At 38.5% G+C, this 14,488-nt stretch overlaps 1 protein-coding gene across 1 annotated transcript in view; it reads left to right on the top strand.

Moving 5' to 3' along the window:
- The first annotated feature begins 427 nt into the window (after positions 1 to 427).
- Positions 428 to 14,488, top strand: part of LOC135879399 (broad substrate specificity ATP-binding cassette transporter ABCG2-like) — a 33,697-nt gene continuing 19,636 nt past the window's right edge. Inside the window, exons 1-4 of the mRNA XM_065405370.1 lie at positions 428 to 789; positions 8,843 to 9,060; positions 13,376 to 13,435; positions 13,989 to 14,103. Coding sequence (XP_065261442.1) covers positions 8,861 to 9,060; positions 13,376 to 13,435; positions 13,989 to 14,103 — 375 coding nt within the window. The 5' untranslated portion in view covers positions 428 to 789; positions 8,843 to 8,860. The remainder of the gene's footprint in view (positions 790 to 8,842; positions 9,061 to 13,375; positions 13,436 to 13,988; positions 14,104 to 14,488) is intronic.

The raw sequence follows: 14,488 nt of genomic DNA on the forward strand, positions 1-14,488 counted from the left end.
TGCTATTGCACTGGTCCTGCAAATGGTTAACTAGGTTTGTGCCAATCAAGTTTTAGCCCTGGTTACTGAAATGCTATTGAACATGGTTTGGCCTTGTCTACACTTACAGGTACAATATGTTCAGCAGTGAGGGGAAGAAGGGCTGGTAGACCTAGAGTAGGGAAAACACCCCACAACAAGTTGCAATCAGTACCGTGTGCATTGTGGGCATATAATACGTACTAATAATTAGCCTGTTTGGTGGAATATTTTTAAGTCCATAGTTGGTGGCACTGCTGTAGTATGTCAGAAAGTCAACACTGGCAGTGTCTTTTGTTTGGTGGTGTGTCCCCAGGCACACTGCCACTGGCAGTGACTGAGCTTGGGCACAAGACTATGTGGGGAGATGAGGTGTTGCAGAACTCCTGCTCCGATGCACTTTAGTTCATTTGTGGCACCCTGAGCTAGAAAAGCTAAGATTAGGAGCTGCATGTGCCTCTGTCCCTGCCCCTGGACTGGGAGCCTCTCTCATTTCAGCAGCAAAGAGGAGGGGAGGTGACTGTCCTTTGCAAGGCTCTGTGCGAGAGGGAAAGGAGGGGTTTCCTGTGGATTAGCCCTTGATATTACAGAAAGCCTGGTGAGCCACTGATGAGACTTCATCTTCCTTTGAGCTGCATAAGAGGCTGGGATCACTGCTGCACTTGCCACTCACCGCTCTTCCCCTGATTCCAGCTGTGTCCCAGTACCTGTCTGTATCACCCGTAAACTTCTTCACTGCCGCTGCCTTCTGCACGGACCAAGATCCACTGGGTAAGTCAACTGGGGCATTTCAACCTTATTGATGGAGTTGTATTTTTTTAAACTGTCTAATCTAGTGACTGGTTTCCTTCCCTGTGCCAGGGAGAGGAGAGGTGAGAAAAACAATAGTGGAAGTGCTATTCTGCCACCAACGAATGAATTAGATTTTGCAGCTGGTTTGGCCGACAGTGAGAAAGAAAATGTTTTGTGATTTGCCTGGAGTTCTCCACTGCATTTAATTTACCAGCAAAATTAGATGTCCAAAATAAGAATGTATTTTATTAAATGAGGGAGAAAACTCATGTAAGACTGATGGCTGAATAGTGAAAGAGCTCAAGAGCTAGAATATGGAGAGGGAAACAAGTATATTACTTAGAAATTTGGATGTATGTGTATGTACCATATATAATACACATACATACACAAGAGCTCTTTTATCCAAACCTGTTTAGTATATCCCTTTTCTCTGAATCTAGGTTACACATCCCCAGGTATATCAGTTACCTGTTAACATACCTGATTTTCTGAATCCCCTTTTACACAAATGGTTTTAATTTTTCCAAAACATTAATGAAAACGAGGATTGTGCTGTGTATAAATCCACATATACCATACCGGTTTCCTGTATAAATATATGCATATGTACATACATATACCTGTCTGTGCTCTGTGTACATATGTAATAAAGCATTGTATAAAGTATAGGATTTATATATACGTTTCATGTATTTGTATGTATATAGAGAATTAAAGTGCACAGCTACAATATGTTTTTATGGAGGGTTTCACCTGACAGTTTGCACTAGTTAAACTTTGTACCCATTATAAATAAGAGAAGTAACAGCTTAACTAATGAATGGCTGGCAGGTTTACAGGATGTTGAAAATTAGGATATTTTTTAATATCCTGATCGTGATTGGAACTTTGGAAAACTCATTAACACAAACGAGAGTTGATTTTGGCTCTAAAACTATATATTCTTAGTTAATTTTAGCTCTTGATGTGTTTGTTTGAAGAGGTAAAATACCTAAAATAAACTGGTTGGTCTTTCGAAAACCAGTTAAAATATGTGTTGTTGGGTTTTGCAATTTGCAATTGCATTACTGAGTTACAAGTGCTCTTTCTTTATGATTTAGAAAACTTGTCCAGTGCCAGTCGCTTACTGTAGGAAATTGCTAAGACAAGAATTCACATCATCTCTTTGTTAATATAAAATATCTTAGACTGGCAAACATTTTTAGTAAAGTTGCTTTAAAAATCTCAGGCCTGGTTCTGCTGTGGCTCATGTTGGTTTGATAGCCATATAACTTCATTGATTTCAGGTAAATGACTCCTGATTTACCCTGCTCTATGTGAGAGGGGAATCAGGCCTTTGGACTATACAAGTCAATATACAATGCATGGGAAAACTGCCTGTATGCGCCCCAATTAACACGCTTAAGGTGTTTTCCTCTTTGGGGTTTGAAAATGTTATTTAAATTATGGCATCTATGGACAGAAAGATATGATGATTTATTTAACGAGGGCATTTTTAGTGTTCAGTTAGAAGAAAGATTAAATATCAAGATCCAATATTTTAAATGTTTTCAGATAAATTATTTTGTCTCCTGATTTGGTAATATGATTAATAGTTTGAGAGAGATTATGGATACTGAACTTCTGCCTTGAAAGGATGCAGTGGAAGGTCTGAAAGCAAGAATCTTTCTTGAGGATAGGCTTAATGGGGACAACTTGGTTACACAGAAAAATGGAGTAATGAAATAAGTGGAGGACGAAAGGTCCAGTACTGTGTTGTGATAGAAAATATGGTGATTAATCTATTGTGTGGTCAGCACTTCAGCCATTACTCACACAAACCCCTCATTGATTCTAATGGGATTTAAACATCTGTAAGGGCTGCCCTTATATTAGTCCATTTATATCATTACATCATATGAATACAAGTCATCAGCTTGCTACTGTAAATGTCTTCAACTAGGATTTTTTAGATTTCTTCTTGGATCATCCATCAAGTATAAAATATTAGTAATCCATAGAAGATATTGCTGGGTCTACGCTGCTGCTTGATCCAAAGAGTTTCCTACTGGGTTTTTCTAAATTAGGTGCTGGGGTAAGAATTAATGCTGTTGATGACTCACTTCTTGATGGCAAGGATGAGTGCTAGAGGAAGATTTTTTGAAAGAGAACAAGTACAGCATGTACCATTCATGAATAGCTCACCAACATGGGTGACATTTCAGTTAGGGAGAAAATAACTTACTTTAACCAAAGTTGATATAATGATCATATGGTCCCCCTTGCTCATCATACTGGAAAAATACTTCTGAACACAAACTAATTTATTCTGATTATTTACTTATAATATGTTGATGCCTATACACGATGATGTGACACATTATTTTATTGGATATTTATCTGTCCATTAAAATCTAGAGTAGATGAGCATATGTTTGTAGATTTTTTTTGTGTGAATTGGAAATGGAATTTCATTACACATACAAACATTAATTTGATTTATATTTTCTTTGCTATTTCTTTGTTCTCTGGGTATTTTACTTGTAAAAGGACTGTCAATCAGACGCAAAATAACGTTACACAAACCTTCCACTCTGAGAAAACAAGTAATAGTAAAGCATGTTAACAACCTTTGCTCTTTTCTCAAAGCAAACATCAAAAGGAACATGCCCATATCTTTCCATGGTTAGGCTTACTGATTTATAAAAATCTTCCTATTCCTGAGTAAATATTAACTATATAATCTCTCACTGAATGTTTGCATTATTAATAGAAAAAATACTAAAAAACAAAAGCAAATGAAAAGTCCACCCACCATGCATAGATATTATATTACTGCTGCTAGTGGCTCGTTGCCTTTTGGCACAAGATTAGAGACACACCAATTTCTCCCAAAGGGAATTGCTACAATGGAAGACTTGTAATGACAAGACTCAGATGAGAAGAGAGGCGGGTAGTGCAGATTTTAATGTGACTGATACATCACCTAGAACAGCAAAATAATTATTTTTTAGAATTAATTAAGACTTAACAATTGTGTGTCAATTGCAATAAAAGTATACACAAATGTAGTTGTGCAAGGTCACTTCTTGTTTTCAAAAAGGTGGCCTCCAGTTATCTTGAACAGTGCATTTCTCTGCTTATCTTATTGGAGAGGATCATTTGTTGTGTTCCTGGTTTACAGGGGGTTTATTCAACATGTCACCAAATGTTTCACATTTTGTTTTTTTATATTTTTGAGAACGGTGTAATGTTCCATGATAATTAAAGCAATATAAGCTCAGGAAAGTCAAATTTAAATTTAAGGGCAGGCCAAATTCTAACTTGTGCTTCAGTCACTTTGTGCCATTCTAGCCATGCTAAGGAGGCCAAGATCTATCCTAAACAGGGCATCTGTGAATTCATTTGATGTAGGGGAATTCCTGAAACGCAGGAAGTTGCTATATGCCACCTGGTGGAGAAGGGGGTGCTCCCAGTTGGCATGGCTGATGCCAGGAGGAGGAGTCTCCTTAGTGAACTGCACTTCTGCTCCTAAAACAATTTTCTAATTTTTTCGTGGTATTTTTATTTCCATTGCTTTGTAACAACATTTTATTAAATGAGGGAGAAAACTCATGTAAGACTGATGGCTGAATAGTGAAAGAGCTCAAGAGCTAGAATATGGAGAGGGAAACAAGTATATTACTTAGAAATTTGGATGTATGTGTATGTACCATATATAATACACATACATACACAAGAGCTCTTTTATCCAAACCTTATATCCAAAGTATTTCATATCACAAAATACTTTAAAGATCTTCTTGTTGTCTTAGTGCACTGGAGAGATGGGGAGAGTGTCCTCATCTTCATAACATCACTTTTGAAAAGGTCAGAGTATAAATGTATTCCCAACTATGAAGAACCCTAGACCTCAATAGTGCCAGGCCTCTTTGGGTGTCATTCAAAAAGACATCTGTTTCAGCCACTGGCAGCAGCATCTTTAACAAGCAAGCTGCACTTTATATCTCTGGTTTCAGTAAAGATTACAAGGCAGCCAATGTGCTGTCAAAGCTTCAGGAACACAACTATGTGGCTTATCTCTCAAAAGCAGCCCCTTGGGTATATTATCACTGACAGGGTGGCCACTGCTCCCTATGTTAATGGCTCCACTGGTTTCTTGACGAACAGCAACAATATCAAATACTTTCTTAAACTCATAGACTTCAAGGTCAGAAATAACCATCGTGACAATCTAGTCTAACGTCCTGCACACTGCAGGCCACAGAACCTCACCCACTCACTCCTATAATCGACCCCTAACCTCTGACTGAATTACTGAAGTCCTCAGATCATGGTTTAAAGACTTCAAGTTACAGAGAATCCACCATATTACAGGGCCGCCCGGGGGGGGGGGGGGGGGGGGCGGGGGGGGCAAGTGGGGCAATTTGCCCCAGGCCCCCATGAGAATATAGTTTTCTATAGTATTGCAAGTTTCTTTTATGGAAGGGGCCCCCAAAATTGCTTTGCCCCAGGCCCCCTGAATCCTCTGGGCAGCCCTTCAATATTACACTAGTTTAAACCTGCAAGTGACCCGTGCCCAATGCTGCTGAGGAAGGCAAGAAACCCTCAGAGTCTCCTGCCAATCTGGCCAGGAGGAAAATTCCTTCCCAGCCCCAAATATGACAATTAGTTAGATCCTGATCATGTGGGCAAAACCCTCAGCCAGACACCTGGGAAAGAATTCGCACTAGTAACTCAGAGCCCTCCCCATCTGTTCCTGTAGAAGATCAGAAGGATCTTGCCCAGCATGGATTGGTTAAGGCCCAAAAATTAAGCTGCTTTGAGGAATTCCAGATGAAAACAATTTAATCAGGCATCATATTAACCTATCCCAAAAGGCACCAGCCTACCTGCTTACGAGAAAAGAGCTGATAGATAGGGTGGAGAAAGAGTCCTATAACCCTGAGAGCACACATGAATCAAAACATAGCATGGTGAGTCTTATTTTAGGTCTATTGCCTTGAAAATGACCCTTAATAGTGGAAAGATTATAGGAAGCAGGTGTTACGTAATTTCAGTTTTGGAGGACCCCACATCAGTCTGTAGTAAAACCAGAACAGAACATATCTAGGGTCAGCTTCTGTGTTGCACTGTGGCCTCTTTATGCTGTTTTGGTGGCATAAAGCAGCTAGACCCTGCCTAGTGATAAAAAATAAGATAAGACAAAAAAGACAGAGAGATGTCAGAAAGACTGTATGCTACCCCTTTGCCACCCTTGGTGTGGGGGGCGTACTGGGGCATATAGGACATGTCAGAGGAGTAGGAGGCAAGGCTGGAGTATGCTGCACTCCAGCTAGTCATGGTTGTGGAATGGTCTCCTGGGGGCTGTAGTAGTTTCAGCTTGCCAGGCTGAGAACTTTGTACCTTCTCCTTACCCCAATACCCGCTACGAGTACAGCTGGAGAGGAATGGAGAATCTGGCTCCTCATGGGGATGATCATCCCCTTCCAGGTGCCCTGTTTCTCAGTGCAGAGGTATGGATCACAGACCTACTCCTTGCAAATATAATAGATTGCAGGGCAGATAAAAATAGATGATTTTTTAAAAATAAAAAATTGCATTTTTAAATTTAAAATCAGATTATTTTAATTTAAATTGGGTTTTGAATGGAAATTAAATACTGGTTTATTTAAAAAAAACTATTTAAAATTAAATTTTAAATCGACAACCTATGTTAAGGCCTGAACTTATTACACTCTATTAAAATCATTTAAATTAAATACAAAAATAATATTAAGCAGTACATGTTTGCTGCCAAGTTTTAAAGGAAGTCAAACCACTGAATTGGTGGAAGTCACTGACAAAGCACCGGGAACCAGAGTTTGTTGAAGTACTAAAAGCTTTGATAGTTGTGGTCTCTTCTGCAGGTGCAGAGAAAATATTTTCTTTAGTTCTGTTTATTCAGTTTCAGTACAATGACTAGTTCACTCAAAGTTAAGAGACTGACTGGGAGCTGAAAAAGCAGGAAAGCTTCTTTTCTTCTTCCAATCTATGACTAAAAACTAGGTGTGAGAGGGTGAGTTCTACTGTTTCTAAAATCTTGAAGGACATGATAATGGGGAACAATTGGTTCAGTTCATTAACTACACATTATATAATACTTCCTTTGCTATATAAGTTGGTTAGTTTGAAATGCAAAACATGCTTTTGTAAAACTTTTTTTAAACTTTTGTAAAACTTTTGATAAACTTTTTTTTCTTATGTAACATTCACTGTTAAGGTAGATTTATTTAATAAAAAAATGTAACCGCTGGTTGTGTGCATTTTTAATTTAATTAGAACTTCCATCCATCCTTGACACAAATCACAAGAAAAATATTAATCATTATCTAATAAATGGGAAATGCATCATTCACCATTTTCTAACAAAATAAAAAGTGTAAAAATTAAGAATCTGAATAAATGTAAATTAAGCTATATAATTGCTTAAATAAATGTGTATAGATACAGTGTATCCTCCTGGTTAGCAAAAAAGAAACATCAAATTTTAGTGTCTAGGCTATATTTAGTTGCCAGTCAACATGTCTGAATGGTTAGCAACTACAGGTCTGTCGCATCTTATGCACATTTAACATGCGTGATTTCAACTTTACGCGGTCGGCAAAAACAAAAAACAAAACAAAAAAAAAAGAGAAAAACAACAATTTTAATACTATACCTGTAGTGCGGGCGATTTCGCCCGCCATTGAACTCAATGGGATTTTGGCTATACGCGGTTTTTGCTTTACGCGCTAACCGCGGAACGGAACCCCCGCATAAGATGAGAGACGTGTAATAAAAATAATGAATCAGGGTTGTGTAGTGAAGGAGATTGCTCTCTGCAGGACCCCTGTCTCTTTTGTTGCAGAAGCTGGAAGGTGTGTGGTTAACGAGGCAAGGGATTTCAGGAAGAAAAAGTGTGGTCTCATGCTTAAGGCAACTGAATGCGGCCCAGGAGACAGTGGTGCAGGAACTAGGGGTGCTACTGCATCCTCTGGCTTGAAGTAGTAATAACAAACACCAAATACATGATTTCCATTGTTTCCATGATCAGCACCCCCTCTATAAAAATTGTACCAACACCCCGGCCTGGAGAACTGGATTTTATCCCTGCCTCTGCCACAGAGTTCCTTATGTAAAGCTAGACAAGTCTTATAAACCAGATTTTTCACAGGAGGCCGCTGTGTGTCCCTCATTTTCTGCATACCTGATCTGAAGTTCTTGGGGTCTGATTTGCAAAAGTGCTGAGTGCTCACAGCTGCAACTGAAGTCAATGGGAGCTGTGCTCTGAACATATAAAGTGCTGTAAAATGTTCACTACGCTGAAAACTCAGGTCCTAGGCTTCTCAGCGTGGGCACCCAAACTTAGTTAACGCTTTTGACAATTTTGCCATTAATCTCTGTGCCTTAGTTCCCCATGTATAAAAGGTAGCTAATATCACCTCTTCTCACAAGGGTGTGGTGAAGAAAAAATCATTGATGACTCTTAAGCACTAAGATACTATGATGAGAGTACCATAGCACAGCTCATGAGGAAATTATAATTAATAGTTCTATATTCAGAGCAGGGTTTGAAAGTAATGCCTTTAACAATGAGTATAAAAAGAAATAGAGAATAGCTACTCATTCAGTGAGCCCCATTCATCGTGTGCACAGAATAAGGCAGGGGTTTAGTGGGAAAGAATAGTATGCAATCATGTCATTAAAAGGGAGAGAATTAAAGTTACACAGCAACCTTAATCCTTACATTTCCTTACTGCTGAGTGTGTGGCTTGGCAGTGCTAATGTTCTTTTACTGTAGTGTTTGAGATGTCATCTATATTTGAGCTTTCCCATTTTATAATCCAGCACACGGAAGAAAAGTTAGGCAGGATTACCGAGGAAGGAAAAGTGTTGAGTGGGGTTCACTGAGTATAACACCCACGTTTATTGGAGGGTACATACAGTATAAACTAAGTTGGCTGCACTACATATAGGGTGGTCTTTCGTCTCTCCTCTATGATACCTTTGTTAATGTTTATGTTTACAGAAGTGGAATCCTTCCAAAATGACAGACAACCAGTCAGACATCAGTATTCAAATGTCAAGTACAAACGGCCTCCCCAGCAGAAAAGAGTCCTCTCAAGACCCATCAGTCGGCAGAGGAACCACTGTGACCTTTCACAACATCTGCTACAGAGTGGAGGTGAAGAGTGGCTTCATATGTTGTCGAAAAACAACCGATAAAGAAATTTTGAAAGATATCAAGTACGTATTTAAACTTCTGTCATAGAGTACATGTTCATTTGATTTCCTTTCTTGACAGTTAGGTTCAGATAAGTCACTGAGCCATGAATACCTCTGTAATAGTAATGTACAGAAATTGGTCAAGATTTCAAAAAAACAGGCACTCAAAGTAGGCTCCCAAGTCCATATTTAGGCACATAAAAAGGTAACCTGATTTCCAAAAGTGCTTGCATCTTTGAATTCCCATTGACGTCAATAGAAGCTGCAGCGTGTTCAGCTCTCTTGAAAATCAGGTCATTTACTCAACTGCCTAGATGTGAATGTAGGAGCATAACTTAAGGTATTTTTAAAAACCCTGTCTCTAGCTTTGAGTTAAGACTTTAAAAGTAGCAAAGAGTATTATTCTGTAACTAGAACAATGCGTGTGAGAGTTTGGGTGTCCACAATTTTATTGCACTGTTTTCTATTACAGTTATTGCTTAGTAATTGCATGATATTGCTTTTGTTGTCAAGGATCCCTTGTACAATGTTGGCCAGTTTCCAGTTAGATAAGTCCGAACTGCATGTCATGAAAGTTAGTTGTATAACCTGCCATTCCATGATGTAATTGTAGGTCAGTTCTCTAATTTCAGCTCCCAGAATGCATGAAAGGTTGGACCTTTATCTGTACTGCTCTTTGCCCATACAGCATTTCTTAATACACCAAGCCTTCCATGCTGCATACAGTGACTATATCCACCAAATGTGAAATTTTAAATCCTTATTCTCTCACAAGAGTCTTACTCCAGTGTAACTCATTTGATTTAAACAGTTACTCCATATTTGCAGTGGTGTGAGAAGAGCATATGTCCTTTAGAGTTTAGACCTAATGTATGTTGTTTCCCCATAAACAAAATGCAAAAAATAATAATTTTTAGTTTAGGTGACGAAAACAACAAAGAAAAAAAAAACAAATATAATGTGTCTGGGAAAGGGGTGAGGGATAGCACACAGAGATTCAATCTGATATTTTATATCTAAATTGAAACACACAAAATCCCTCTCTCCTAAAGAACAACTTCTGCCATGTTGCCTACAAGAAAGGAGACAGAAATCAAATAAATTAACCCCTCACAACTACCCAGAACTATCATGATGTACTAATGCCTTTACTATGTAGCTGTGATATCTCATTATTGTAACAACCATGGGCAGAGAAAAGATTGATAAAAGAAATAAGACATTTCACACAAAGTATAAACTACCCTTTATTATTTATAATATAGAGTGCTGTAAATTAGAGTTGGGCCTACAGGAAAACTTTAGATTCAAACACCCCTGAGCTTTGGGGAAGTTTAGATCCAGAGCCAAACATGGCAGCGGGTTCCTATGTCTATAACGGGCTGAACCAAACCCCCAAATTTGGACATCTCTGGTAGCAATGCTAAAGAGTTAGATGGTCACAGTTTATAACCAGATTGCTGAAAGGATACACACCCTCATATGTGTCAGTTTCTCAAAAATATCAATTTTAATACCATTCCTACTAATGATAAATTTAGTAGGTGCAGGGACCATTATACTTAACACAATTAGTCCAGCCTCTGTAATCCTTTCTCAGTCAAAACTCCTATTGACATCAATGACAGACTTGCCTGAATAAAGACCGCAAGATCCTTCTCATGTTCAGTAGCAACAGTTAACCGGCTCTTATTTATAATGGACATCTTTAGTAATGATTCAAAAATTCTCTTGTCTTTTAACTTTATACCCATTTTAATTTGAGAAACTGACATTGCTCTATGGTTCTTGGAATTAACATTTTATCCAACCGTTAGCTGGAAAGACAATATTAAATATCTTTGACATTTCCCAGGGCAGATAGAGTCAGCTCACACAGATTTCCTCACATGATTGTTGGGTCTTTGTATTAATTATTCACAGTTAGATCACAATTACTTTAATGTGATTCCCATTGTGCATTCTAAAGACCTTGGAAGGTTTGCCAAACATGGGTATTTAAGAGGAATCAGGTGATAATGATTTCTTACATTGTGAGGTTGCGTGTTGTGTTTTGGAAGTTTGCAGGTTTTTTGAATAATAAAATTGAATCATAAAATTGCTAGTGATAAGTGAATGAAGCACAGATAAAAAGTATATAGAAATCTTTATTAATTATTAACAACTTTTACTGTTCCTGGGCTGAAGGTGATGGCTTGCTTTTCCATTTAAGTTCTCAGTTGTTACAGAAGAAATTTGATTGGACATGATCTGTTTCCTGGGTGGCTTTTAAAGTGTGGAAACTGCTTCCTTTGGACAATCCCCTCTGGCAGCCCATCTCTGCCAAATTATAAGCATGACTTTCATGAGTTGCTTTTTTCTATTTTAATTCCCACTGGTCCCTGTGTACAACTCCCTCCTGCCCTTTACTTGGTCTTTAACTATTTTTGTTGACTGTTATAATGTAACTTCATTATCTAATTACTGTATTTTAACTGTTTAAGCAGAACACCTGAACATTTTTGATAGGGGAAGGGGGAAAGTAGTGCCTTATGAAAAATAATAATTATAATGGATTGCAGACAGAGGGAAGTAACCAGAATCCAATGACACGAGGCAAGAAATAGCAATCGGGCATTGCTATGTGTGGAAAGTGTTGACTCACCATTAATTAATAATTGCAAAGGGAAATACTGATTGTGAGGGAGCCCTCTACCTGCCTGGTGCTACTTCAGACATTATTAACTAATAATGTTCATATATGTCAGTCGTATACATCCCAGAGTGGAGTTTCTTGCCTGGTCAAAAATCTATTTAGTTATGTATGAGAAGCCTACCCAAGGGAAGTTTTATTCCAGGTGACTTGCAGACATCAAAAGATTCGCCCTCACCAGTGAGAATACTCTACTCCTATGCTCTGGTTAATTAATTAATTAATTTTTAAATCCTTGTGCTGAGACTGGGAGAGGCTAAATCTTCTCAAATTTCCTTTATCCAAAGCCATCCCTGCAGTCCTGCTTTCAGGTCATATCCAAAACTGGAAGGGGCCTATTTTCTCTCTCCAGTTTCTATGCACCCAGAATTTTATGTGAAGAGCTCATAAGATTCCAGTACCCTCTGATTTGAAACTAAACCTCTGATAAATTGTTTATTATTAACTTTTATTTGTTATTGTAGCAACCCCCATGTGCTAGGCACTTTGCAGACCTATAAAAAACCAGTTCTCTATCTGAAGATCTGACAAACTACATTAGACAAAACACAGATGAAGGAGTGTGGGAAAGGAGTGGACTACAATATAGTTAAAGTTACTGAGTAGTAGTGGTTCGGACATGACTTCTTAGTTACAAGGATATTTTTTGCCCATTCCAAATCCCAGATCAGATAGATCCTCAGATGGATACTTTTAGATCCTCTCTGCCAGTCCTCTGGTCTGATGCAGATTGGTGCTGCTTCTCGGACTACAAGTGAGTTACCAAGTTTCCATTACTTACCACTCAGTCAGCTAGTTTTGCTTTCTTTGTACTCATATCTGTGAGTTCAGTGCTACCCTTCAAAAGTAGCTACCTATACTGTATATATAAATGGTTGTTTGTTCAGCTCATTGTCCAGTTCCATGGTCAAACTCCCACTTCAGTGAACAAAGCCTGCATTTACACACACAGACACGCATTTGCACATGCAAACTGTACTTAAGTGCACAATGCTTGTCTGCATTTGCAGTATGGGGGCCAACTGTGAGAATTTGGCCCTTACCACTAAATTTTTCATCTGTAACAATGACCAAAAGAAGGGAAGTGTTGATCGTTATCTAGGAAACTACACAGTGTAAATAGCTCCCTACTGTGTTTTATTGAAAGAGTTGTCTCCAAACAAAATGACTGGTAACCCAAATACATACTTAATAGCATTTCCTTCTGGCTGCTGAGCGTGAGATAGTTCTTTGCATCTGATGTAGAGTCATTAAGTCAGGTTTCCAAGTATTTCTTTAAATATAGATGCCTTTCCTACATGACGGATGCCTCTCTTACCGAGGGATGGCCAGAGAACCATGCTTGCTATGACTGCATGTATTCTAGAGTAAGTTTGTGTTTAGTATGGCTATACATCAACATATGTCTTGCTATTGTTTGATAATTATAGTTCCTGTGTTGTACTTTTTAGTTAACAATATGGGATATTTCTTTTTATCTTAAGTTAGCAATGTAAACTAAGCAGGAGTCAAGTCATTATTTTATGTAACCAACTAGCTTCATTAGCCCCCAAAGGATTTGATGCAAAATACATTTCTGCAAATTAATAGAACTAACCTGTAAATGAAACAATGAATGAGAAACCTCTTGGTTTTGTCTTACAGTGGGGTTATGAGACCAGGACTGAATGCAATTCTGGGACCCACTGGCAGTGGCAAATCTTCGTAAGTGTTGAAGCAGTGAAAGGACCTGTTTTACTTTATCCATGTTCCTCACCACGAGGAAACATGCCAACAAGAATATGAACAACACTCCCAGGGCAAGATTTCAATCTTAATTCCAGCAGAGTAAATCTAAAATAAATCTATGGATTTCCGAGCAGAATTTGACCCCAAGTGGAAATTGTATTTAAAAGCAACAAAAAAGAAAAAAGAAAAAGAAGAGAGCCAATTTTACTAGTTTATTTATATTTATTAATTTATTTATTTCTTTTTAGTAAATAGTTTCCTGACATGCTCCCCTTATGTATCAATCTACAGTACAGCGGGAGGCTTATTTTACTGAAAAAAGACAATTCTGTTCTTTGAGGGGCTTTTTAAAAAATATGAACTATAGTAAGTTGCAAATTTTCAATATGGGAAAGCTTGTGCACAGCTGACTATATACTGTTAACTGTATTTGTCTGCCAGATTTGCCTTTCACTGGCCCCAACTCCTCCACTTTGCTGAAAATGTACACTTCAGAGCTCTTTAAGGTGATGGGCTTTTCTTCTTCTAGGCTATTGGATATCTTAGCTGCAAGGAAAGATCCTCATGGGCTGTCTGGACATGTTTTGATAAATGGAGCTCCCCAGCCTGCCAACTTTAAATGTATCTCTGGATATGTGGTACAGGTAAGTCAGTCTGCAGTGACTGCATCTGCCTTTGTTGTTTTGATATCCTCTGGGCCAAAATGCACCAGAATTTTCTAATATGAGGTAACTGCAGCAGCTGACTTGTCAAAACTGACCCAGGATAGAATTTAGAAACCTCACACATTAAAATGTAAATGGGATAAGCTGATTTCCATTTCCAGGATTATTCCCTGAGCTTCCACAGGCAGTGGGGACCTTCCACATGTGGCCCTTCCCCCGCCCATACAGAATGTTGCTTCCACAGCACCATTGCTCTGCCCATAGAGCTCCACTGAGTTTAGCGGTCAAGAGGGGCTGGAACAGTGGAGCTGACCCCTCCACAGCACCTTTCACTGCAGAGTACCTGGAAATCCAGGGAGAAGTT

The sequence above is a fragment of the Emys orbicularis genome, chromosome 5, assembly GCF_028017835.1.
Source record: "Emys orbicularis isolate rEmyOrb1 chromosome 5, rEmyOrb1.hap1, whole genome shotgun sequence".
NCBI lineage: Eukaryota > Metazoa > Chordata > Testudines > Emydidae > Emys > Emys orbicularis.